The sequence below is a fragment of the Pezoporus occidentalis genome, unplaced genomic scaffold, assembly GCF_034315485.1.
Source record: "Pezoporus occidentalis ecotype Australia unplaced genomic scaffold, CSIRO_AGI_Poc_V1 ctg4, whole genome shotgun sequence".
Taxonomy (NCBI): Eukaryota; Metazoa; Chordata; class Aves; order Psittaciformes; family Psittacidae; genus Pezoporus; species Pezoporus occidentalis.
This window is the reverse complement of record NW_026915724.1, coordinates 5,110,109-5,137,022: the sequence shown is the minus strand read 5'-3', so window position 1 is coordinate 5,137,022 and position 26,914 is coordinate 5,110,109. Positions and strand designations below refer to the sequence as shown.

At 38.8% G+C, this 26,914-nt stretch overlaps 1 protein-coding gene across 2 annotated transcripts; it reads left to right on the top strand.

Moving 5' to 3' along the window:
• Nucleotides 1-718: 718 nt before the first annotated feature.
• On the top strand, nt 719-25,511 carry MTFR1 (mitochondrial fission regulator 1). Of its 2 annotated transcripts, none has more exons than XM_062633286.1 (8): nt 719-844; nt 5,340-5,482; nt 9,239-9,337; nt 14,719-14,837; nt 19,716-19,951; nt 21,741-22,008; nt 22,187-22,349; nt 23,882-25,511. In XM_062633286.1, the coding sequence occupies exons 2-8, from the start codon at nt 5,417-5,419 to the stop codon at nt 23,939-23,941; spliced, it is 1,011 nt and encodes a 336-aa protein (XP_062489270.1). In that variant the 5' UTR covers nt 719-844; nt 5,340-5,416; the 3' UTR covers nt 23,942-25,511. The 2 variants fall into 2 exon arrangements, with proteins under 2 accessions (XP_062489270.1, XP_062489271.1); XM_062633287.1 differs by lacking the exon at nt 719-844 and adding an exon at nt 1,729-1,753.
• Nucleotides 25,512-26,914: the final 1,403 nt, after the last annotated feature.

Sequence of the window (26,914 nt, the reverse complement as noted above, 5' to 3'; positions counted from 1 at the left end):
AGTCTTCCGCTATTCACTGCTTTCTATGTGGTAAAGGAAAAAAAAAAAAAATAAGAGAAGTGAGTTTCCCACTCATCAGCTCTAACAGTTCCAGTTAACTAACTGAATCAAAATAATTTTCAGAGAGGGGAGGATCATTGGGTGGAGAAACTCAACGTTGTTACAAAGAGAGATTTGGGTGGGAGGAGTCAAACATTTTAAATGCTTTTTCAGACAGCTATACAATTTTGTTAATAAAATTTGCATGCTCTTGTTTCTCAAAGATGTAGCAGAAGGATTTGCATTCACAGCAATGACTAGAGAGATCTCTTATGTCTGGCAGGAAAGTGTAGGTGTATGGTTATGCCTATGTAGTATAATACTGTATGGTTTAGAGATGTTGAAGGATTTCACTTAACTTTTGCATGGTATCATTGCACCACATAGGTATAATCTCTGCTGACCAAAAGCTTTTGATTAAACTAATGTTGAAACATGGATTTTTTTTGTTCTTTGTTGTTAGTTGGCAAGATATGGTACATGGGTAAGATGTGATGAATATGGTTTTGCACTTTGAAGTGTATATGATTGGGCTACATAGTAAAGAAAGCTTTAGCAACTCCTATTGCAAGTATGTATTATTTTCAATTCATAGAGGTCACTAGATGCCTTAGATTTCATGCTGATAGCAGTTTAGATAAGCCCTTGACTGTCTCTGTAGTATTCACTGATTCTTTGTGTATCTTTCCAAACAGGTGATTCTGAAAGTAGTAGGGCACTTTGTTATTTGTAGCTTCCAAGCAAGAAAACAGACCTCTGTATTTGGCTGTGTGACCTCTGCCAGAAACTTAGTTACTTATAAATGGTGTGTGTTGATCTGGGAGCGGGCCTAGTCGTTTATCAGAAGATTCTTCTTGCGTGTTTGGTTTGCTGTTGCTGTGATAACTTTTTGTTCGCTTTATCTTTCTTTATTACTTCTTTAATATGTTTCCATATGGGTATAATTTCATGAGATGAGCTTGGGTCATGTGTGAGTCCTAAAGACTGTGAAGATATGCATGCCCTAGTTTCCTGCTAAAATAAGGAGGAACCTGCTCTCTTTTTTTGTGTGTGATTTTTGATGTGGTTGGTATTCCTTTGAAAACATGCTGCTTTGAAAGTTTTGTTCTTGTTACACTTACCCTTTCAATTTAGAGACCAGACCTTTTGTTTTTTTTGATTTCATTCATTTATGCTCTGCTGCATCAAGCCCATCAAGTAATTCCCTTTTATTTTTGTGTGGACCTTACATGAATGCAAGAAACTTCAGTAAGAAAAAATATGAATATAATTTCTTTTTAAGGACAAGAACTCATAATTTGAAAGAGACAAATACAACACTGGAAAATATTCATACAAGAATTTCCATTTGAAGGCAGCTGCATCTGATTTTTCTTTTTATCTTTTATGCGTAGGACTCACTAGAAAGCCAAGCATAGGACTCCATTTCGTATTAACTGAGTGATAAGCCTTGTGTGTACAGTCTCCAGAGCCTTTATTTACTGAGCATTTTGTAATTTATGAGTGATATTACCTCTCAGCTTTATAGACTGGTATCTGCTATAGCAGTATTGAATGAATGCTGCAAAAGTGATTGGGAAAAGTAGAGGCATAAGAGAGTTCAAGGAGGCTGAAGTGAGAATCCCGACACTCAGAAATGTAGACCTCATTACCGAACCGAGGAATTCCTACATGCACCTGTATCAGAAAGTTCTTCAGCGTTGCTAATTTCTATGTAAGCAGAGTTTTATAAATGAAGAACCCATGAAATTCTAACCCCCACGGGCCTTATGTAATAAAATGTAATTCTTTGAGTAATTATTCTTCTGACCTCTTTTGGTAATCTTGCCTGTGACTACTATTTACCATTATAACAGTTTTGCTTAAGGACAGCAGAAGGACCATGTTTTATAGCAGTATTACCATCATTCAGGTCATTCTATTGTAGTAATTGGGTTGTGGAAACGTTAGAGGAAATAAAGTGCTACTGTTCTTTAGATAGCATAAAGATGATATAAAACAATCATTATTTTAAAAGATGTATTATTCAAGTTTACTAAAAGCAATAAAAAAAGTAAATCCTGCTGCTGAGAATGGCATGTATACAGAGCACAAGAGAAAAAATGGCTGATTTTCTTTCTTGCTGTCTAGCAGTTTCTTTTGGAATGAACCCTTTCCGTTCTTGGCATGTAAAATAATTGTGAAATAACTTGAGATTTATGAAGAAAGGTATAGTAAAATATAGTCTGGAAGAAATGAGTGTAAAGTTTGTCTACATACAATTCTGGAAAACTAATAGATTAATAAAAATATTTATATACGTGGAAGCATTTTCTTTTTTACTCTCCTTTTAGGTAACAAATTAGCTGGAGGTTGTTAGAACATGGTGCTTTTCATTAGTGCCAAGAACTAAAGAGACTAATCCAGGAACTGGGTGGTACACTGCTCTCTTACACACTGACGTTGGTCTCTTTCTTCTGCAAAAGCAGAGAGCAGGTCATTGACAAGAGCAAGGAGTTGATGACCCCAGTCTTAGGTACTTTAGGCTACAGAAGAAACAATGATTTATGATGTGAGCTATAAACAATCATTTTACCAAATTAGTTGTTTTGTAGGATGAATGCTCTTTTGTGTTCAGTCTTCTAAGTCCTGGAATTATAAAAGGTCACCTGAATGTTTTAGGGCAGGATAAATATTTTGGACTGTTGTGGGTGGTTTGTGTCATCACGCTCCTTTTCTTCCTGGCTCTCTTGGATCTTGTTGAACAAGTTTTTAAAAGTAATCAGTAATATTTCAGAAATGGTTTTGGCTAATTTCTGGGCTCTTCAAGGTGAATTTCATTAGATGCTGTTGTCCCAGATGCTTATAACTTTTCAGAGTTGTTTATAATCCATTCTAACATCTGTCTTTTCCACCGTCTTCAAGTGAAAGCACAGAATATACTGATTGTCTGCATCACTCATTGCTTTCTCTTCTGTTACATTGTGGTTGTATCTCTTGTCTCCTGCTTACTCCTAATACATTTGTAGGATATTTTCGTTTATGCTTCTAAGTTGGAACCCGTTTTGTACCATAGCCTTTTTTAACTTCATATTTATACTATTGTCAACCCAGTATTATGCCTTTTTTTTTCCTGCATCTGCATTTGTGTCTTTAATTGATTATATTATCAATTTTATGTGTCATTGCTTTACCTCTTGCCTCTCATGGTTTGTAGACCTGCTCTGGTTTCCTCAGAGGAAGTTCTAACAGTCTCTTTTCACTTCTGTCCAAATTGTCTCGGTTATTAAAGACTCAGTCTTCCCACTTGATCAGAAACAAAATAATACCTTTTCTTCACTTCCTGAAACAAAACCTGACTGGCTATGTCTGGGGATTTTTAAACTCACAACCTGGCAATTTGTTGAAAGAGTGCAATGTATCAGAATACAATCATTGCTTTATAGCCCTATCACTCACCTTTACCAGCCAGTCCTGTCCTTCTGATTACTCAGTAATACAGCTCTACCTGTATTCCTCTTTTGTTTGAATGTCTTGACACGGCTTTCATTTTTCTTCTGTTTGATTTCTACACTACATGTTCAACAAGTCTGAACTTTGGAATGAGGCAGAGTGCATCACATGCATCACACTTCTGTAACAGTCTCCCTGTTTTTAAAGGAGCATTCCTGTCTCTCTTACATCACTCCATGTTTACAGTGCCAAATACGATGCCAAATCTAGTATGTGGCATGTAAAAAGACTTGTGTTCTTCCTGTTTTAAAAACACAGCAGGTGTAACGTAGTCAAAGTTCCATACAGTAGTTTGTCTAAGAGAAGAACAACAGATGTGTAAAGAAAAAATAGATCAAGTAGATGGTAATGCTTCCCTAACAGACTTTTCCAGCTTTCCATAAAGTCCATGACTTATTTATTCTGTACGACTGTAACTTACATTCATGCGCTTGGTAGGCAGCCCATTACTCTTCCCTACTGTTGTTCTCATAACAATTGCAGTTTCTATTCTAGTCATGGTGGTTGGTTAATTTAGTATTTTTATAATTATTATTATTATTGTTGTTGTTATTATTATTGTTATTCTCTTACATTTTCATTAGTCCTCATTTAGGTGATAGATTTAGTGATAGTTTCTTCCTAGTTTATTCGTAAACAAAAGAAAGTCCTGTTAGGAAACGTCTTTTACTTTATGTGGTGATGAGAAACTAATACCAACTTTCTTTGTTTTGTTGTTTTTTTTTTTATTAAGCCTGTCTAAAAAAAAAAGATAGCCATAGAGTTGCTCTGTTCCTGCCAAGTTTCCAAAAGAAGCAGGTTATTACTAAGTAACTGTCAACTGTTGAAAAAAACATTTGCAATGGAAACAGTGATGGTTTAACTGTAATGCTTGTGGGTACTTTCAAACAGCATAGCTTTTCCATCTCCTGACTTTCAAACTTCCCGAGTTTCAGTTCCTTGCTGCTACCTTGCTTTAGTCATCACTGTCTATGTATATATGTTTATGGTAGCTTCAGCAGCAGTGTTGTTCATACTACAAATATGTTGTTCAGGGTGGTTTACCAGAGTGTTGTTTCTAGCCTGATGCAAATAACAAATGTAAACCTAAATCTGTGGCTTCCTTTTTGGTTTTGGTGGCGTACATTTCTCAGGGGCATCCAAGTTATGACTGGTGTAGAACACAGTTAAAGAAAACCTACACTATTTTCACTAGAGGAGCAATAAAAACATCTTGATTTAAGTGAATGGTAGCACATATAAATAGAATTTGAAATCTGTCCAACTTTATAAATTGCTTGAATATTTTCAGGTCCCACATCTATGTTATTTCCTGTCACTTTCTTGCATTAGTCATTTTTTCCATGTTTCCTTTCTCTCCTCACTAGTGGGAAAAAGGAGGGAACAACAAAGTTGTCAGAGAATATGAATGAAGAGAGGTGATCAGATTCTGTAGCTTGTTCCTGCATAAAGTGGTTTAGATAGTAGTACAGCCCTTTAATCTTGGTGCTCATAGGGTTCAGTGCTCACTTAGAGGTGTTGATCATCTGCCCAAGCTCAAGTGAGCAATCATTTTCCCAGCTTTTTAATCATTAACATTGCATCAGCTTTGATTTCTTAAAAATAACACTACTAAAAAAATCTGTCACCTGTATTAAGTGCCTTCTGAATGCCTTTGTTTTGCAGTACTAGGAGTTGCTGTCACTTAACATGTCTTGTTATCAGTAACTGTTTCTAAAGCTTGATTTTTTTTTAGGAGCACATGTCGCAATTTACTTCTGTATGTGTTCCATAACATGCATCTAAAATTCTTACATTTCTCCTTTCAGAAGTACTATGGAACCTCTGCAGCCCTGTAGGTTTGGAAGGCTTAAATCCAAGTTTGGAAAGGCTTTTTCTGCTCCAGATGATTTGCTGGCTTAAGCGCTTAATTAGGATGGCTTTTGAACAAGTTGGATTAAACATGGACTCGGTAAGTGTTTCAAACTGGCTTCATGTTTGCAGAAAATCAAGTATAGAAAGCACTTCATGTGTTTTAGTGTTTGCCTGTCTGTTCCAACAGAACACTTTTAAGTATACTCAATACTTGTATGATTCTACATTGCTGAAAAAGTAGGAAATTTACTTCTTGGACACTGAAGTATTGAGTAAAATATGTATCAAAAATACCATGCAGTTCCTTCCAGCTCTAGTAACAACCTGTTTACTTTGTAAACACTGCTTTTTGTGCTGGACTTCTGTGTGTGTTTTGAAGCCGAATGAAAATCTTTAACTGATTTCTTTTTTGAAGTTATGTTAATTTTGAAATATTCTTCTCTCTTTGCTCGTACCTTGGAGATATGAAAATGGTGAAACAGAGGAATGTGCATGCATAGCTCTCCTCTTGGAGGAAGGTGTATATTGAGGTTTTTTTGAATGCTTAGCAGAGAGAGAGAGAGAGAGGGAGGGAGAGAGATCTGCTACACATCAACTCCTTGTCACTGGAATCTTTGAGTACAAGTATTGACTAAAGTGCAGTAATCCCCTATGAATTGTTGAAATACTTTAATGTTTTAACAGCGGGGAAATCCTTAACAGCCATGTGCAGTACTTAGGAAGGCATTTCTTACTCTGGGTTACTTTGGTAGAACCTTTTATCAGTCTTGGGAATCTATGGAGAGCAAAATACGTTGTAAAATCAAATTACCACAAGTGTACTTTAGGATTTTATTCAAACTTTGGTCTGAGTTTTCATGCAGTGTAACTTTAAAAATTCAAAATATGAGAATATGCTGGACTACCGCGGGTGTTGCTGTGGTCATTGTCAGCAACATCTTTCAGCCTAAATGGGGTGCAGAGAGGCCAATTTTAGATATGTTTCCCCCACATTCCCTGTATATATCAAGATTGTGATAATGCAGTTGCATTTCTAAATGTCAGCTGCTCTGGACAACAGCAGAACACTGATGCAATAAAAGTGTATGACTAAATAGTATTTTGCAGACCTGCTCTGCCAGTGCTTCAAGTCAACAAGAGCTTGTGTGAATTTGGGCAGAGCAGTGCTGACACTCATTAGCTCAGCTGAGCAGTGTGCTGACTTTATTTGTGTACCTTGTGGCACAGATTGCATGCAGTTTTCTGAAAGCATTGCCCCAGCATATCTCGAGTTACCAAAACTGAGTCATTAGAAGTTTTGGTGCACCAAACCACTGTGTTGAACAACCCCAAGGGCAATTGGGTATGCAGTATTTTTGAGGACCTGTGTGCTTGTAGCGTCTTGTCTGTGGTTTGAGCAATCTCTAAACAAGTTTTGCTGCTTCTTAAAATGCATTGCAGTTATGTTGGTAATAAAGCATGTGGTGTAGGCTCTTTTGCTGTTGTGGAAGTACTTCTGTAATTAATTAAGCCTTCCCTTGACTAATAGTATTTTTTTCCAATGCAACATCCCTTTGAGGCTATCACCAACAGTTCTGCTTGTAACATTAGAACCTGTTGTAAATAGTGAGGCTTCATTACTGCAGTACTGTTTGTGACTTTTTCTTGAAGGCTACTGATCTACCTGCTATTTGCAGACATAATGACAAACAGTAATGTCACAGTCACAAATATGAGGTCTGTCTTTGAGGCATCCAGAATGTAGAATCAGTAGAGTATTCTGCATTGAAATAAATTGTGTTTAAAGTTAGCAGCATATTAAGCAAGAGAATGTATGTTTCACAGAATGGAAAAAATGGGTCAAAGTCAATTAATGGCAAAGTTGCAGCTCTGATGTGAAGATCTAGCACAGCGTATTGTGCAGTGCACATTTATTTTGTCAAAATTTATACATTTCAATTAAAGATACTTGTTTGGAAATAGGCAAAAAATTTGTGTGAAGTTTCTGAGTTAATATAATCTGTGGGTAAATACCATGCAATATAGATCTTTCCTTTTTAATAGACCTTTCAAAAATTAAAAGTGGTCTTTGGTTAAGTACATCAAAATCCTATTCTGCTGTGTGTTGTGAAACTCCCACGGCTGCACTGCACTACACAGGCAATACTGCCGTGCCAGATGAGGGTTATTTCAGCATTAATAGCCTGGATTTTACTTGGTTGGGCAACCTTCTAAGGAGATCTTGAATTTGCCTAAAGCTATGAGCCTTTAAAGACTGAGGTCTAAGGAGTAAATTCATATCTACAGCCATAAGTAAGCCCTGGCCAAGTATTTTAATTACCATACAGTGTTCCAATTGTTTACTGACAACATCCTCTGTTAGAGTTTTCCTGCTGTTCTTTTTCTTTGTATTGTTTATGTTGCCTTTCCCTGTGCTGAAATCTTTCCCACTTCTCTCCATTTTGTTCTGGTTTTGTTATTTGGTTTTGGTTTATTGTTATGTTTGGTTAGTTTGTTTTGTTGGTTGTGGGTTGTTTTTTTTTTTATCTTGCTTCTCTTCTGGCTCATTTTATAGTATTCTCCTAGGATTAAAGTCTGTTTTTATTTCATACAACTATGGCAAATAGTAGAGCAAACATTGCCATCATTCAGTACAACACATGAAAGCAAATTCAATCCCTATTGAAATAATATAGAAGAAATCCGAATTGCAGTTAAAAGACTTCTGATGAAGCCAGGTGTGTTGAGGTGTTGTGGGCAATTTTCGCTAGGTGTGTATGGTTTTTAGGACAAAGCTTCATTCTTATATATTTTATTTTCTGCCTTTTATTTCCTTTGTTCTTTAATTCTCTTTCATGCTTACGTTAGCTGATAGTCATTTTTATGAAGTCTGATAGATACTATTCTTGAGTTAGAAGAGCTCACAATTAAAAAAGAAAAAAGGTAGTTTGGGAAATGCAAACTTTATGATTTTTAATGATTGAGTGGCTTTTCTTAAAACCCCTTAAAAAGAGCTGTCTCACCCAATACATATTCTTTATTGTCTTGAAGGTGGACAAATGCTTTTGAAGATGCTTCCAACTCTTGAATCCTTCTGTGTTACCTGACTTATTGCTTTGACTTTAAACTTAATGCAAAGGCTGTCTCGAACTTAAACAGCCATAGCCATGTTGTGATGACAAAACAAAATTTTGTGCCAATTCAGGTATAGAATGTAAGGAGTTCACTGATACAAATTCCAGTGTATGTGTATTATACAAGAAGGACATAAAGCTGTTGGAGCAAGTCCAGGGTAGGACCACAAGGGTGATCGGGGGCTGGAGCACCTCCTGTATGAAGACAGGCTGAGAATGTTGGAACTGTTCAGCCTGGAGTAGAAAAGGTTGTGTGGAGACCTTGTGGCAGCCTTCTAGTATCTGAAGGGGGCTTACAAGGATGCTGGAGAGGGACTCTTTTATCAGGGACCGTACTGATAGGACAAGGGGTAATGGGTTAAACTTAAACAGAGGAAGTTTAGATAACATATAAGGAAGAAGTTCTTTACTGTAGGGTGGTGAGGCACTGGAGTGGGTTGCCCAAGGAAGTTGTGGCTACCCCATCCCTAGCAGTGTTCAAGGCCAGGTTGGATGGGGCTTTGAACAACGTGGTTTAGTGTGAGGTGGCCTTGTCCATGGCAGGGGTGTTGGAACTAGATGATTTTAATGTCCTTTTCAACCCAAACCATTCTATGATTCTATGACTATATACTAGCATGAAAGGAATAACTTTAAATATGTTTAGCACAAACATACTATGGAAGAATAAGGGAAAACTATTCCAATATGGTCTAAAAATCAGTTCTCTAACAACTGGCTTCTTTCTCCTTCCCATTCAGGTGCTTTGGTCAAGCAAGCCTTGTGGTTCCTCTCGAAGTATCGTAAGAAAAATTGGCACAAACCTCTCTCTTATACAGTGTCCAAGGGTTCAGTTTCAGGTAAGTGGTCTCAGAAATTTAGAATGCATGTTTCACTATACTGATAAAAGGATTTGCTCCTGTGTCAAACACGGTTCATTTAAGTAAGTTACTACAGGGTTTGTAAAATCAGACTGTAATAAACCAGGTACAGAGATGAATTGGCTTACTTCAGTTCTTCCCACTTCAGTTCACTTTTCAGCTTCTGTACTGCCTAAAACCTGAATCCATGTTGCTGTAATACACATAATGAAACTTGAAACAATTTTTTTTCCTTAAGAAAATTGGAACTTCTAAAACGAGGCAGTACAGTATTAAAAAGTTATTATTGGAAAAACAGATTAATAAAAGAGAAAAATGTTTGAAACATTTGTATCAGAAGTACTCACAAGTACTTCCAAGTTAGGCTTAAGAGACATGTAAAGGTGAACAATGTTACTTAAATATTTTGGGAAAATAAACAACTTTATCAGAAAGCAGAACATTAGTAAGAGAGAACTTGAGCACTGTTTGCTTTTGTTGCAGGTACAAGGCTAATTCTGTATAGGTGAAAGGGGAACATCAGTTTTCTGCAGCTTTCTGACTTGTTTGCTTTCAACTTCCAGCTACATTTAGTGGGAGGCTAAAGAGGGTAAAAGCTTAAGGAGGAGAAAACCCTTGCTTTTTTTATCAAGTCTTTCTGGAACAGATGGGGAAGTGGAAGCTGTTATACATAATCTCTTCAACTCTGTGTGTTAGGAATAGGGGGTGGCTATAGAAATGGAGAAATACAGTGTTTGAAACTCAGGCTGAGAGAGGAATGTTTCTTGGGTCAGACAAGGGAGGACAACATAAAAATGGATGATGGGAATCATCACCTACACTAAGACAAGGTGGTTTTCTTGCAGCCAGATTTTTCACTATTTAATTTCTTTATCCTGTATGAAATATATGAACAATATTTAGACTTGAAATTATAGTAGCAAAATCAGGTAGTTCAGATTACCATAGAAGCCTTTTTGGTGTCACAGTAAGAGCCATGCTAATGTTTTGCCTCTCTTAAATAATCACATTGAGAAACTAGGGGGGTAACCACCTCTCACTACTAGTGACTTGGTGAAACTGAAAACATGAACATGTACATTGCAGGAGTGAGCATTTCTGCAGGTGAGAAGGACAACAAAATGACATGCTGAATTTAAACTTTTGGATATATGATTAAGGGTAGTTATGCCAGCAATAAGGCTCCATGTGCCTAAGATTTGAAAAGAAGTGAAATCCTCCTGTAATGTGTCTGACCTTCTGTACTGTAAAGGTCATGCAAGGGAAGATGATGCTCATTTGCAGGTAGTTAGCCAAATACTGCCTTCTCTTAATATGGTACACAAAATAAGACATTTCTGGTTAATTTTCGTGCAAAGATATATCTGGGGAATTTGTTCCTGTGTATTTTTAGTATTGAAATAAAAATGTGTGTATGTTTTCATCTGAATTCTGTTAGAATAAATAAAATACTTGCCTTTCTTTCCTCTTGAAGAGACAGTCAGCTTTGCATAGATTTTTTGCACACAAAGTATAAACATTAATCTTCTATTAGATTAAAAGATCCTAAAAATAGAAGTACAGTTGTCAGTCTTGTTTGAATTAGAAATGTGAATTTTGAAACTTGAGCCTTGAAACACACTAGAATTCATGTGGTTTATGCGGGCTTTCAAGTGGTTTAATACATAAACTGCTGAACATGTAAAGTGTGATGCTAACATCTGTTTCTTGTGTCTTTATCTCAGAGTTAAAATTCTATAGTCAAGTTCAATACTGGTCTCAATCGTTTTTATGCTGTTGCAACTGATGCTTTCCTATAGCTGTCTCTTCCTCTCTCTTTCCTGCCAGCTTTAGCTATATTATGAAAGGACCATGCACTGAACGTTGCTGTAAGTCACTTTATTTAAAAAACAAAGCAAAACTTACTTGCCTCATCTGAGGGTGCATGTCTATAAACAGTGTTTCTAACTTTATCTGAGAGCCACAAACTTCTCACATATCTTCATTTTCCTCATGATAAATCAGTAAGAGATATTGAAAGAATATCTCTGTTACCTTCATTCTTTCTCTTCCTCTGGCATGCTTTTTGTTCAGTTAGTCTGGAAAAAAAAAAGATAGTGGCCTAACATTTTGATTTTTGAGTTCTATTGACTGTTGTATATCCATCTATGGCTTTTGCCATATTAACTGCTAAATGCTGCTTATGTATTCAGTAAGCGCTGACAGAGCTTACCATGTATATTCTACATGGCATGAGCAAATGAAAATGGCTTATACCATTCTTTTGTATGTCATATTTTTTAGGTTTATCTGTATTCTGTAGGAGAAGATAAACCTACTAATACAGCCTACGTAAATTCGACCAAACATACGATAATGTAACTCAAGATAGTATCCTTCAGCTATAGCATCTCTTTTCTAGACCTGTGCTTCTCCTCTTTGATTGAAACCTGATAACTCAATAGAAGTCTCCTAAGGAATTGGTGGGCATGTAGCAAACATCAGAATTTACTGGGCTAATTTTAAAAATCATAGCAAGTTTGTCTTGAAGAAGTATTTCCAAATGTTTAATACCGAACTGTATCAGTAATTTGAAATTAGAGCTTTTATTCTCTCCTTAAATGTATAAAAGTGTTTGTTCAACTTTCTACTTCTGATGGCAAACAAAAAGTAGGCACCTACCTTGGCAGCCTCCTAAGCCACCTTAGTGTAGTGGTTATCACATTCACTGAACACACGAAAGGTCAAAACCAGGCAAAAACATTGGTGAGGCTGACTCTTTCTTTGGGAGTTGGACTCAGCGATTCTTTATGGGTCCCTTCCAGCTTGAGGTGTTGCATATTATCAGCTAAAACAGTACAGTATATGTAGTCTTCAGAAATTTGTAATAGGCCTGAAACCCACCTGTGTGTGTGCAGCACACAGCACACTAAAATAGGCAAAAAAAAGCCCATGAAGGAAGAAGCAGGAGAAGCAGCTATGTGGTTTCCAGAGAAAGAAAAGGAGGCCAATTTCATTCAGTTCCTGCCATCCAGTAGAGTTGGCCTCTGTTTTCAATTCTCTATTCTCCCTTTCGGCTGCTGGCAAAGCAGTTGTCCAGGTTTTCCTCAGCTGAGATTGGCTGGAGGAATAGGGTAATCAGAGTTGTTTAAGCATCATTCTACAGACAAGCAAAGGTTTTAAGAGGTGGGTGTTGGCTTTTTAACCTTTAAATCAAAGTAAAAATCTGGCATTAACTTGAAATGCCACTGCTGTGGAAGGCCTTGTTATCTTTAGGCATAGAGAAAAGAAACATCTGTATATGGGGTAACAAGCAGATTCTGTTTACATATAAATATGAATGAAAAAGGAAGAAGAACCTTGCATTACAATGTAACAGAAGGTTTGCTGCTGAATGTTGGATTAGAAGTTATTTATCTCACAGTGCAGGAAACCTGGCAGTGATAAATGCATTCCTTACTGTTGATTTATAAAATAATTTTTGATGCAAGTATGTATACTGCCTTTATTTAAATGTGACTTCAGTCTTTCCATGGTAATAGTTACTCATGTGGCCATTGCCATCAGGAAAATCTCTATCACCTGCAAGAAGTGGTTAATGTCTTGTGGATATTTTCCATTGCCATTAACATGAATACAGATGCTGTGGTCATGACATTTATTTTTATTCTAAAAAGAAGAAAGCCAAGGAAACCTCAAACAATGACAACCTTAACATGCAATATAGTATTCTCTAGACTGTTTTAAAGATAGGCAGACTGTGATAGTATTAGGCACAACTGTTAATGTGATGAACATATTACCATCTGTGCTGATGCTACCTGGAAAAAACCCTGTTGTTTCCAAATGATCTGATGGTGCCAGTACACACTCCTGGGAGCTGTGATAAAGGCTTACATACAAGTTGTGAGAGTGTGAGGTGAAGATGACTAATCTTAATTTCCAAAGCTGTTCATAACAATTCCTGGGGAAAAAACAACCCCAAACCTACAACTCCTATGTTTCTGGGACTTGTGTATCAAAGGCTTCAAACAAATATCTGTGGATGTTCTTCAGAAATGGTTTCACCTCATCCAGACTGCAGTCTTACTATGATAGCTCTGCTACAAATTCAGATTAATGCTAACATTTTGTGGTTGCTTCTATGTAATAGTTTTTTTCTTACAGAGGTGAGTTGCCTTGAAAATTGACCTAATTGCTAACAGGCTGGGTCCAGACTGTCTTTATGGACTGTTTGGTACATACTACCACCATCTTTGTCAATATTAGTAGCTTCTTGGCCACTACCAGCAGCAGGCAGCACTTGAAACAGCTGCAGTGACTCATGCAAATTTGGCTTTTGGATTGTATGTAATGCAAGCAAAAATGGTGGCACAGTTGCATTGTAGATAAGTAACTCCAGGTGACAGACTGAGCAGAAGAAATTACTGAAAGATGTTTCTTCTTAGCAGTTTTATCTGCCAAGATACTGTGTTCAGTGACCAGGTGCACATGCTCTTGTTTGATCCAGGGAAGCATCTAGTATTTCAAAGTAGATTTGAAACTGTTTTGCGTAGCTGGAGCTATGGAGCATGTGTTGATGGTCCAGACAATTTTTCAGATCTCCATTCAGGCCACTTAACTAAATCCAAGAAAGGTTCCAGTCTCTGGAGCCTTGCTCACCTTTGGCTTCACATGGCTCTAAAGCTAATGACAGAACTATGCTGGAAAATGGTCACTTTGTTCAGCATGCTATAAATAAGATTGTTGTTATGATTGCATCCTACATCTCACTCAAAGTCTTTGTGATTACTGAACTAGTAGAAATGGCTTTTTGCCTTTTATTTTTCTTGTTTCTCCCTGTGTAATGTACACACTTCTGTTCTTGTACAGAAATTCTGGGAGTTGTAGGGGAAGGGAAACACACTTCAACAGCATTTCACTTTCAAAATAGTACTGCATCAGAGCAAAAGACTTCAGAAGTACCAGTAGCCCTAATATCAAGAAAAGATGGTGAACATGAATATAGTTGAAAAATGTATTATTTGAGTTAATATAGCAACTTACTTGAGAATGTTGATGTTTGTGTTTAAGATAACCATTTCTACTTGATTTTCAGTACTGTCATGTGATAGTGTAAGTAGTTAGCTTACGTTAAGCTAACTAGTGTACACTTAGTGAACCTCTGTAAAGTGTTCAGTGGACTAAATTGAGTAGTTTTAAGTTAGTGGTTCCAGACCAAGCTCAGGACAGAAATAAATATGCTAAGTCTACATACATATGTGTTATGTGCATGTGTGTGTTAGTAGTTATATGTGGCCTGACTAAAAGTGTTGGGTAAAATAACTGACTTAGCTGGTAATAGTGACTCTAAAACCTTCAATCTTATCTTTAAAATTTAGCTTACTCCTCATGCCATAGAAGGAAACCATTTTCATCAGCCTAGAGAAGATGCAGTGGCTTCCTTTGCAGATGTGGGATGGGTTGCTCAAGAAGAAGGTGAACTCTCTACAAGGCTCAGGTATGCTCCTTAAATCTTCTCTTGGAACTTCTGAACTGAGAGGAGGAAATCTGGCTTCTCTCCAGTGAGTATCTACTGTGCATTGCAATTAATGGAGGGCATTTGATTGCTGGGAGGGAGAGAAGAGTGATAGGGAAGGTAGGGTCTGGAAAAGAAGTAGAGGTTAGACTAATAGGATTATAAATGAAAGACTGGCTTGAGACCATAGAGGAGATTGGCTTTATACAAGGAAAACTGTGGTTTTTATTTACTTACTTATTGTGAAGAATTGCATGTGACAGCTTCAAGCAGCCTTGTCCCCACAAAAATGTCTGCTGTGGTATGGCACAGTTGCTAACACTGCTGCTCCAGTTCTCCTGTGGTTTTCATTAATATGGGGTGATGTACTGTTCAGCTTCCTAATGAGCAGCAGTGGTCATTCTGACATCCAGTAACTGCCATGTTGTTTTTCGCCTTTCTGGTTAAGGCTCTGCAGTCTGCTAAAGACAATTATGAAATTACAATTTATGTTTCGTCTTTAATCTTCGTAAGGAAAAGTGGCAGGGAAGCATTGGAGTGCCTCTGTCCAGAATGATGGGATAGGTACTGTTGTGTTGGACCAGGAGTACTACATAGCACTGTAACTGCATGAAATGGGTTGGCTGAAGTGATGAAGTGCTCTATTCCAGCCTACCCAAATAGCTGCTCTGACTAGCCAGAAGCAAAGGGCCAGTTCTGCAGTGCAGTGCAGAGCAAGTTTTCCTTCTAAACAAACTAACCTTCCAGAGAAAGTCGCAGACTGTTGGCTTCAGAGATTACTGCAGGATACTCTTCTTAATTTAACAACACAAAATAGGTTAGTAATGACCTAGCTGCCCTCTAACGTGACTTGCCATAATGAAGCCTTGCATAACATACATTCTGGCACTGCCACATTAATTTCACAAAATCAGAGGGGAGTCACAGAAATCAATGCTTGTTTGGGAAACACTGTTTGCAAAGTATTTGATGTGAAGGAAATTAACTGGCCAATACTATTTTTGTTTGCACAGAAACAGAAACACTTTGTAGCTTGAACTGTAAAGCTATTATGTTTAATGGAGGCAACAGGGAGAATAGCTCTTTGGTACTTCAAAGAACCTATTATGAAAGATGTAGGACTTGCATATTTGCTGAGACGTCTGCATGTGAAGGAGGGAAGGGGGACAAATGGATGTGGGATGGGACTAAAATAATCCTGCAGATCTATAGTGACCTTAAGGCAAACAGCTTATAATGGAGCATGGTAACTGAATTACTTAGCAAATGTGAGTTTTTCAATGTGCACTGTCTGACCAATTTGGTGGCCTTCTATGATGGAGCTACAGAAGTGATGGACAGGGGTAGAGCAGTTGATGTCATCTACCTGGACTTGTGCAAAGCGTTCAACACTGTCCCACACGACATCCTTGTCTCTAAATTGGAGAGACATCAATTTGATGGATGGAGCACTTGGTGGATAAAGAACTGGCTGGATGGCCACACACAAAGAGTTGTGGTCAATGGCTCAATGTCCGGCTGAAGACCAGTAACGAGTGGTGTCCCTCAGGGATTGGTGTTGGGACCGGTCTTGTTTAACATCTTTGTTGCTGACATGGACATGGGATTGAGTGCACCCTCAGCAAGTTTGCCAATGACACCAAGCTGTGTGGTTCGGTTGATACCCTGGAGGGAAGGAATGCCATCCAGAGGGACCTTGACATGCTTGTGAGGTGGGCTGATGCCAGCCTCATGAAGTTTAACCATGACAAGTGCAAGGTCCTACACCTGGGTCAGAGCAATCCCAGGCACAGCTACAGGTTGGGTAGAGAAGAGATTCAGAGCAGCCCTGCGGAGAAGGACTTGGGGGTGTTGGTTGATGAGAAAATGAACATGACCAGGCAGTGTGCGCTTGCAGCCCAGAAAGCCAACCATATCCTGGGCAGCATCAAAAGGAGCGTGACCAGCAGGTTGAAGGAGGTGATCCTGCCTCTCTACGCTGCTCTCGTGAGACCTCACTTGGAGTATTGTGTGCAGTTCTGGTGTCCTCAACATAAAAAGGACATGGAACTGTTGGAACAAGTCCAGAGCAGGGCCACGAGGATGATCAGGGGACTGGAGCACCTCCTGTATGAAGAGTGGCTGAGGAAGTTGGGGCTGTTCAGCCTGGAGAAGGCTGCATGGAGACCTCAAAGCAGCCTTCCAGTATCTGAAGAGGGCCTGTAGGGATGTTGGGGAGGGACTCTTCATTAGAGACTGTAGTGACAGGACAAGGGGTAAGGGGTTAAAACTTAAACAGGGAAAGTTTAGGTTGGATATAAGAAGGAAATTCTTTCCTGTCAGGGTGGTTAGGCACTGGAATGGGTTGCCCAGGGAGGTTGTGAATGCTCCATCCCTGCCAGTGTTCAGGACCAGGTTGGACGAGGCCTTGGGTGATATGATTTAGCATAAGGTGTCCCTGCCCACGGCAGGGGGATTGGAACTTGATGATCTTAAGGTCCTTTCCAACCCTGACGATTCTGTGATTCTATGATTCTATTACATCTGTGCACACTATTATGTAGAGGAGCTCGTATGCATTAGGTGTTTTCCAGGCATCCGAAAGTCTCTGTTTCATCAAGATCACATAGGTGTTACTGTTAAATATGTATTAAGTGTATAATGCTGTAAACACTGTTGCAGACCTAGGTTTTTTTCTGCAAATGCAGTTTTATAGAGGAAGCAACTAAATGACAAATCATGTTTCCCCTGCCCCTACTCAGAGCAGTAGTGACAATTCAGGCATAATATTTTTCCATGGTGTTATATTCCAATCAAGACATTTCCTTAAAACACTAATATGCTGAGTGGAAGATAGATAGCCTTTGTTGTTTAGCTATTCTGCTTGTTTACAGAGTTTCTAGAAGGCAGGTTTTAAAGAGTGAAGGGACCACTGGCTCCTTCCACCTCGCTTATTTAGGCAGAGGAGGGAGATGGCTGCTGAAGTATTTCCTTCTCAGTTTTAGTCTCTATTCCTGTCTAGATAGCAATACCTAAATTTTAACATCCTTGATAATAGTCTGTTCTGCTTGATCAAATTTCTGCAAGTTGTGCTGATGTTTTCTGTCAGTGTTGTGGAAGTTTCAAATGTGTATTTCATCCCAGACTGAGGTGGTCAGACCCCAGGGCTTATTCTAGACATAAATCTTGGTTCTTGCTTGAAGACTAACATGATGCACATCCACAGAAGCTTAGCTCATGGATCCAAAGTGTTGTGGCTCTTAAACTGCATTAATCTGAACCCATTCTACATATTCTGAAAAGTCCTCTCTCTAGCCATTAGTTTTACTCTCATGTTTGAATAAATAACAAAATCCTGATGTGCCCGAGAAGTTTAGGGACTGAAGTTCTAGAGGATTGAGGAGTTAAGTTTGCAGTTTATGATAATCTGTTGTCATTAATCCTTATCAATCCTACTTACAGAATTGCAGAATAGTTTGGGTTGGATGATACCTTCCATCTAGTCATCTAGCCCAACCCCCCTGCAATGAGCAGGGACAGCTTCAACTAGATCAGGTTGCTCAGACACTTGAGAGAAAATGTTTAATAATGTTAGTGTCTTAGAGAATATAACCTTTTCTAAGTGCTTATTTGATGACATATGCTCAGTAGCGCCTCAGTGTTTAACAGAACTTAAGCTTTGGTGGGTAATAAAGGAAGGCAACAGAGTTGAATTTTCTTGCTCTTGTGAAAAAGAGGAGAGAAGCTTTAAAACTAGGTGTTAGAAAACTAGGTATAAGACCCTTTCCCGTTTACTGATAAGCAGCCTCTGCATCACTAACCTGTTTCACATACTCCATAGTTGCAACACTGCTAAAATGGAGTACTGTCCCTTCATAAATCCAAAACCTACAAACTAAGAAATGCTTCCTTGTTCTTCAAATGAATCCACTATGAGTGGCTGTTTATAGCCGGGGGGGGGGAGAATGGTAGCATTTGAAAAATAAAATTAAATATTAATTTCAACAAAAAATACAGTGGGTATGTGTCCTGGGTTCAGCAGTAGTTAGCAGTCATTTTTCTCCTTCTTAGTAGCTGGTGCAGTGCTGTGTTTTTGACTTTCAGCCTGGGAACAGCGCTGATAACACCGATGTTTTTAGTGGCTGCTCAGTAATGTTTACTCTGACCAAGGACTTTCTGAGCCTCATGCTCTGCCAGGGAGGAGGGGAAGCCAGGAAGAAGCAGAGACAGGACCTGACCCAAACTAGCCAAAGAGGTATTCCATACCACAGCACATCATGCCCACTGTATAAACTGGGGGCAGTTACCTGGAAGGGCTAGATCACTGCTCAGTTGGTCTGGGTATTGGTCGGCGGGTGGTGAGCAGTTGTAGTCTCTTCCCTTGTTATTTCCCTTATCATTATTATTATTGGTGGTAGCAGTAGTGGTTTGTGTTATACCTTAGTTACTGGACTGTTCTTATCTCAACCCATGGGAGTTACATTCTTTTGATTCTCCTCCCAATCCCTTTGGGAGTGGGGGGAGGAAGGGGGGGAGTGAGCAAACAGCTGCGTTGTTTCTGATTGACAGGCTGGGCTTAAACCATGACAGTATGAGACAGAAAAATAGGTTGGGGGTGGTGGGGAATTTATTCCTTTTCCCCCTGAAATCAAGCATTCCACAAACAGCTGGGATGGGGAAGGCAAGAAATGCAGCTAGTGAGGCAAACAGAAAGGATGTGAAGCTCTAACTTGCTAATGTATTGCTGGAAGTGATTTGTGTAAAGACAGTTATTAAGTCAGACCTTCACAACCTGTATTCTTGGTTTGTATGTAATGCTGCTTTAGTTTTTAGCTATTACAAAGACTTTAAAAAAGGAATCTTGTGGTATTTTTGTTACAGGTCAGAAGTTTGGTCTAAACCAGCACTTCCAGGTGAACTACATCATTCTAGAAAGTCCCCATGCAGACAGATGTCCTTACAAAGCCTATTGGAAGAAGAACCAGGGTCCAGAAGCATACCGACCGCAAATGAAGAAGCTCTGCAGAAGATCAGTGCTCTAGAAAATGAACTAGCCACTTTAAGAGCACAAATAGCCAAAATTGTAATCTTGCAAGAACAGCAGAACTTGACAGCAGGTATTAAATTTGCTCTACTCTTAGCAAAAATTAGTTAATGAATTTGTCCCTTTAATGGTGGGCTAATTCATTTTGGTGCCATACTGTAACACTGAACACTTCTCCATGTCTTTTCGTTTGTTTGGTAGACAGACCTAGCATACTAACCCAGGGCCGAAGTACAGGGCTTGAAGGCAAGAGACCTGACAGATTCCCTATTTTTTCTACTGTTCCAGAAGTCTTCTTGTTTGTGTGAAGGTCTGCCAGAATTCTGAATCTGGATGACTAAAGAAGCATTAAACAGCTTTCAGCGCAAAGTTCATGATAAACATGATGGCTCAAACCAAACTAAAAGATTGTAACTTAATTACTAACACTTAAGTCCTCCCAAGCAGTAATGAAATAGGCTCTCTGAAATCAGGAAGTAATCGTACAAGATGCTTTTGGAATATGTAGTAATATACACCTCAAAGTTATAAAATAAATAACAGAAAAAGAGAGAAATGGTTTACTGGAATCACCCCTGGGATCAGACACATTGTCCACTTGGAACCAAAAGTAATGCACTTTTCTGGTAGTAAACATGATAATTCTTCTTTCCCCAAGTTCCTTTCCCCTCTTTCCCTCACCTCTGACTGCCTTCCAGTACTGAGTAAATAAGATACAAAATCCAAAGATTAGTGGGAGATGGCCCTTGTCTACTGCAGATGACAGTTAGTTTTCTACTCTTTCCTAAGGTCACTTAGCAAGTACAGTTTTGCCTATGCTTGTTGTATAAAATCATATTCTGATTCTTGAGATGCTTTGGTTTAGTTTTTGTCTGTGAACTGACAGCAGTTACTTTATATTTCCTTAATTGTTCATGTTCAAAACCTATGAAATAGTTTTAAGGATCACATGGTTTCACTCTTGAATTGTAATTATTGTGGGGGGCATGTGAAATAACCAGTAACTTGCTTTTCATCGTTCTCCCTTTATTTATTAGGAAAAGTAAATTTTTATTTTCTCATCTTTACCTCCCTCTTCTGGTAGAACATGGTAATGACACTGCGTGTATGCCTACATGTATACAGAGTAGACTTCTATTATATGTATACATCTCTTTACACACTAAATACTCCAAGCCTCAGAACTCTGATTTGAATTGGTTTTCTTGATTTCTTTAAAGGTGCATTTGAGCAGAGATTTCTTAATTTATTTGTCAAGTTATTTGTGCTATGATATTTCTACCATTAATTTTTATCTAAAGAGTACAGGGAACTTGAAATCGAGCTTATCATGAGAATGTCCTTCCTTCAGACATACGACTAGTTGGCCTAAAACTCCTTAACCTCAGAGAGCTGGAATAAGCTTCTCTTTAAGCACGATTTAAGCTCTGAAGTTTACATTTAAAAAAAATCTTGTGTGGTAACTTCACATTTGTGATGACAAGTGGGAAGAAACGCTGCTCCTATGGCAGATCGTATGGGACATCCAGCTCCATACCTGCCTCTCGGAAGAAGGTGGTGAAATACTGGTAATATTAGAAGCAGAACCTAACTAAAAAGATGTTGTGATGTCTATCCCATTGCAGTAAATGCATGAATGCACCTAGAACTTGAACTAGAAATCCAAAGAATGCCTCTCACTTTGAGAAGGATTTTTATGTGGCTTTTCAGCTGATTGTACTTAGGTGGTTTAAGAATGAAGAAGTTATGTGACAATCTAAAGAAAGCAAAGAGGAGGCCATTGAAGCTATTATATTCTTAACTGAGCATTTGTGAGATAAAGGGGATTTACAGGTAAACTGACATGTGTGTTTTATTTGTAGTTGGGTCAAGTCCAGTTGCTTCAGCTGCTGTCCCTGCTGCACCTCCACCAGCACCACCACCACCTCCTCCTCCTCCTCCTCCACCACCACTCCCTCCCCCTGGTCTACCACAGAGTATGTCTGCAATTGAGCTCATTAAAGAAAGGAAAAACAAAAAAACAAACTCTGGACAGAATCTGACAGAAAACGGGCCAAAGAACTCAAAAGTACCGAACATGCTAGAAATCCTCAAAGACATGAACAGGGTGAAGCTACGTGCTGTGAAAAGGTAAAAAATACAAATAAATACCAGTGTATTAACAGTTGCATCAATTGTTTTTATGACTTAGAGCTATTTCAAGGTGAGACAGATGCTGATGTAACATCTGACAAACAGGATGCAAAAGCATTCACAACTTCTAAAGCTTTGTTTTGGGCTATGTTAATGCTTCTCAATTTCTTTCTAGGTCTTCAGAGGATACAAGATGTAAAGCAGCTGACCCCACAGATCCTGCAGCATTGATCGCAGAAGCGCTCAAAAAGAAGTTTGCTTATCGATACCGAAGCGATAGCCAAAGTGAAACAGAAAAAGTGATGACAAAGACTGAGACAAAGACTGAGGGAGTACTGGTGAGTATTTGGATTCTGAATGTGTGCTTGGACTAAATCATAGTTGTTGTGAAAGCCAACGTATGTCTCTGCAAACACCTATGAGTTAGCATCCCTCTCTGCAAAACCCCATGAAGTACTGCTGCTACACCAGGATTTGTGGCAATGACATGGTTCAGTATCGAGTCTTAAGGTTGTGTGCTCTTTTGGCCCTAGGTTTAAAAAGCCCCATTGTAGTTTTCTTACCTTTTTTAAACAAAAGTATTTTCTGTTGCCCCAAATACTCACAAGGCTGAAAACTCAATTCCTAAGGGCTCACACCAGAATCAAATCTAAACTGCATTTGCCTATTGCTACCAACATTAACCATTCAGATGGTGCATGTGAAGTGTTGAGCAAGAACCTGAAACATATCAGCCGTTCCTAGGAATGCAGAAAGCAGATTGTTCAGAATGCCTGCTAGATGGTGGTGTAGGGAGTTTCTTCTACTAATTGGAAATGCTGGGTAAATAAAAGCAGTTTCTTTATAGTGTCAGCTCTTTAAAATGAAATTACATTTAAAATCCACATCATATACAAGTTAATGGCTTCTAGTTTATTTCAGATTGATTTAAAACTAAAGGGTTTTTTAAACAGTGAATGCTCAAGATGCAAGTTTCTAGCAATTTATACTTAAACAGGCTAGCATAAATCAGTTTTGTTAATAAGCAGTCCCTGAAGCCTTGTACTGTAGAACCAGAGAGGAAAAGTAGTTGTTTTTTCCTGTGAACGTTTGGAAAAATGCCCATGAAACGCCAAAAGCTGGCTTCATTCTAAATGAAATTCTGAGGAAAGTAAAATTCCCAAACCATAAATCTCAGGGCTTCTGAGTACTTCAGTTTATTAATGCTGACTGACTTGCCTTCTGGGTTAGACCTTTGAGGTATATTTCCTGTAACAATCAGGCTGTTCTTTGTAACAGAAAGACTGGATATTCCCCAAGAATCAGTTTTTTCCCCCAGGATCTCTGGGGCTTTAAGGAAAAGGAGTTGGCAATGTTTTGTGACCTTCCAATTTTGAAATATACAGTTCATCTTTCGAGATGAAGGATCATCAAGTCCTCAAAGGCTAAGAAAATCAAAGGTTTTAACTTGTTAAATGAGAGAAAGTTGATCCATAATGAGCTAATGAACATCTGTCCTCGGCTGCTTACCAGTACGTAACTTCTTTGCTAGGTCAGTCCTCATATGATATCCTTGTGTGATAGTTTTTAAAAGGACAGACATACTGTTAAACTACTGATAGAGCAAATGGCTGTCAACTTTTAAACATAACTGCATCTGTCTTCACATTTTGCTATGGTAGAGTGAACTATCTCTAGCCAGAGCTGCTTCAGCAGCCCCATCTGAGCAATTTCAGCTCATTGCTGACATAAGTCTCCCTTTGCTCTGTGGCTATGAAGTGGGTGAAATCCTATTCAGAGAAGAAGGTTGATGAAAGAATTGCCTCTGTCCAACAGTTAAGTTAAGCTTCTGGTGAAAGCAACCTGAACATGTTTCTGGTTTCCTTCTCAGTTTGGACCGCACATGCTGAAGTCTACAGGAAAAATGAAGACTTTAATTGAAAAATCTTAAATGTATTAAGATCACTACACAAAAGACTGTTAAGCGGTTTTGTCTGGAACTTTTTATGTTGCAAAAAGCACGAGTACAGAATTGTCTCTCACAACACAGGAAAAACCCAATGTGAAATGTAGAATGGAGGCACTAAACATGTTTGTATGTAATTTATCAAGGTGAATAAATTTGACTATTATACTCAGGTATTAATTTTGTATCCAAACCTGGCTTTCTACTCAGACTTATGTGGTGGTTTTAGGTTAACACTATATATACAGCATTCTCTGTGTACTGACTGACCACCTTGAATATTTGTGTACATGTTCTAATGATAGTGATACCTCCTTAAATTAATATTGGTTATTTGAGCTTTAGCTGTAACTTGCACTACAGTGTACAGTTTGATACTGAGTTTTCATATCAAAATCTTTCTTTTAAACTTGATTTTAGCAAATGTTTTAGCCCAAAGAAAACCTGAATGCCTTCTGCTGCCTACTGAAAGACAGTGAGAACTTGATCTGCTGCAGCGGTCACCTGGTACAAGGCATTTTAGGTAGTACCACATTTTTTGTGCAGGTTTTCTCTTTTTGTTTCAAATGAGCTTGCAAGGGTGAAAGAGCAAAACCTCCTTCTATCACCCTGTGGCCAATGCGAATAGTGCAGGACAAGCACAAGTAGATCTCTCTGTGGAAACCAAATGAATTTGAAATAAGCAGTAGGTAGTAGCAGAGTAAATTAATGTCAGAGTGAGTATGCGTTAATTGCAAGTTGCCAAAAGTATACTGCTAATCTCAGCTGTGCCAAAAAATGCTCACTGGACACCTTTTTGTCCCCAGCTGTCTTAGGCCCCTAAATGGGTTTCTAGCACCTGGGGACTGCACAAGCCCCCATGGTCTGATTTGCAGGGAAGATACACTGCAAGCCATTGCACAGAACCTGTTTTTCTAGGGGAGGCCCTTTCAGAGACTTTCCACAGGAGGAATTTGCTGGCAGATCCATACAGCACTAGTTCCTTAACCCGGCACCTGTGCTCATGGCTCCAGCCACAGATGTGGGAAGGGCTCAAGCTAAAAGTAGAAGCTAGGCTGAAAAAAAAACTGTTCATGAACGGGAGAGCTACAGCCAAGCGGTACACTTGAACAAAACCAAGTTTTCTGACTGCAGGTGTGAGTAGAAGATGAGTCTGGGTATGTCGGTGTTCCGCGCTGATCTGGACACAAGGACAGGTGCCTCATGGAGCATCTGGATTCTGGGAAAAGGAAAAAGCAGCAGCTTCTTAAAAGGCAGCTGAATGGCTCTGACGAGGTTTGTTACTGAAGATGACTGAAGCTTTGCTGCTTATAACTGGAAGGTAGATTGTGCCATTGAAGAGCATGTTTTATGGTATGAAACGTGAAATGGTTTTATTACATACACAGTGTACTTCCCTTCCAAAACACTTCGCCATCAGCCTTACCACCAGGCCATTAAACCTTTGTGTTCTTTTAAATGCCTTTAAAACACATTTTTAAAGTTAGTTTTGGTTTCAAGTTTTGTATTTAATGCTCTATTGCCACTGTATAAAATTAAAAGCAATTAAAGTAAACATTGTTTATGAGAGTTTTGATACTCTGCAAACAACAGCAGCCAGAGAGCAGGTGCAATAAAGTATAGTTTACCTTCTGTTATAGTGACTGCAAGTCAATATAGTGACAAATTCCATCTCCTTCAGGACTGGACTCCTTCCCTTGCCATGCAGCAGGTATGACAGCAGAGCTAGTTGTAGAATAGCACAGTGCTGTGAATTAAGTTACATTCAAATGAAAGAGAGATCAGGAACACATGTGAAGCTCACGCCTCACCACAAACACGACAGGAAGGCACTCATGTAACCATGTTCTCTCCCCTGGTAACAAGCATCCTGTGATGTGGCACGGCCATCCCCCTCCCAAAACGCCACAAGCTTCCAAGCTGCCAGCCCAGAAAACCTCTACTGAAGTTTCCTTCTGTCAGAGACAAAACCGCTGCTGAAAGTGTTTCAAACAAACATTACTGTAAATGCTGGAGCTCAAGTGAAGGAACTCAATCCAAGTACATCAGTGACTTGTAAAATTCAAGATACCACTTGACCTAGTAAATGAGGCTAAAACACAAGAAATCCGATGTGCCTGAGAAGCGTCCTTTTCAAGCACTGATGCAAGGTGCACGTACCCAGCACCCTAGAAACACAAAACTGCAGTAAGCCTTATCAGTGATGTAAAACTATGGTAAAAAGTGTCATCTACACAAGAAAATGAACTCACAATGCTGCCATCAAATAAATGGATTTTGACTTTGCTGTACCTTAATTTGTATCTTCATACCTAAAATCTTTCACACAATTCAGTCAAATGCCAGACGCTTCCATGTACAGTGATGGATGGGATTAGAACCAGTCTGTCTAAATCCAGTCTGGTAGGAAAAGGCAGAAGCGCCTTTGCAGGAAAGGTGTCTTAAAACAAAATTGCTCATGTTTTACGCCGGCACCTTGACGAGCTGTACTGGTTCCTATCAGAGCAGGTGATGGCAATATTACACAACACTGAAGAGCCACAGGTTATTTATAAATATCATACTGAAATATTGCTATATACCTACTTATAAACTAATGTGTCATTTTAATGAAAATTAAATAAGCTTGTAAGTGGCCTGTATCACGTTGCAAAACTCAGACAGCTGTTGAGGCCCTGTCTTTAAACTAAGTCACAATGTGAGTCACAGAAGATACCTTTTTCGGTGTTAGTTTTCAAAGCAGCTGCCAGCCTGGCACATATTTTATTCAAAAATATCGAAGAGGAATCAGTACTTTTCCACACTTAACCCTACAAATCCTTGCAGGCTGTAAGGAAGCTGCAGTCTCTCCGTAGTAAGTTACTCTGCATACAGAGCTGTTAGTTACCTCTTTGTTGTGACAGCTGGAAGGTGTCTGCCTTTCAAAGAGAACCTGTTAAAATACAGCTTTTCTGTTAC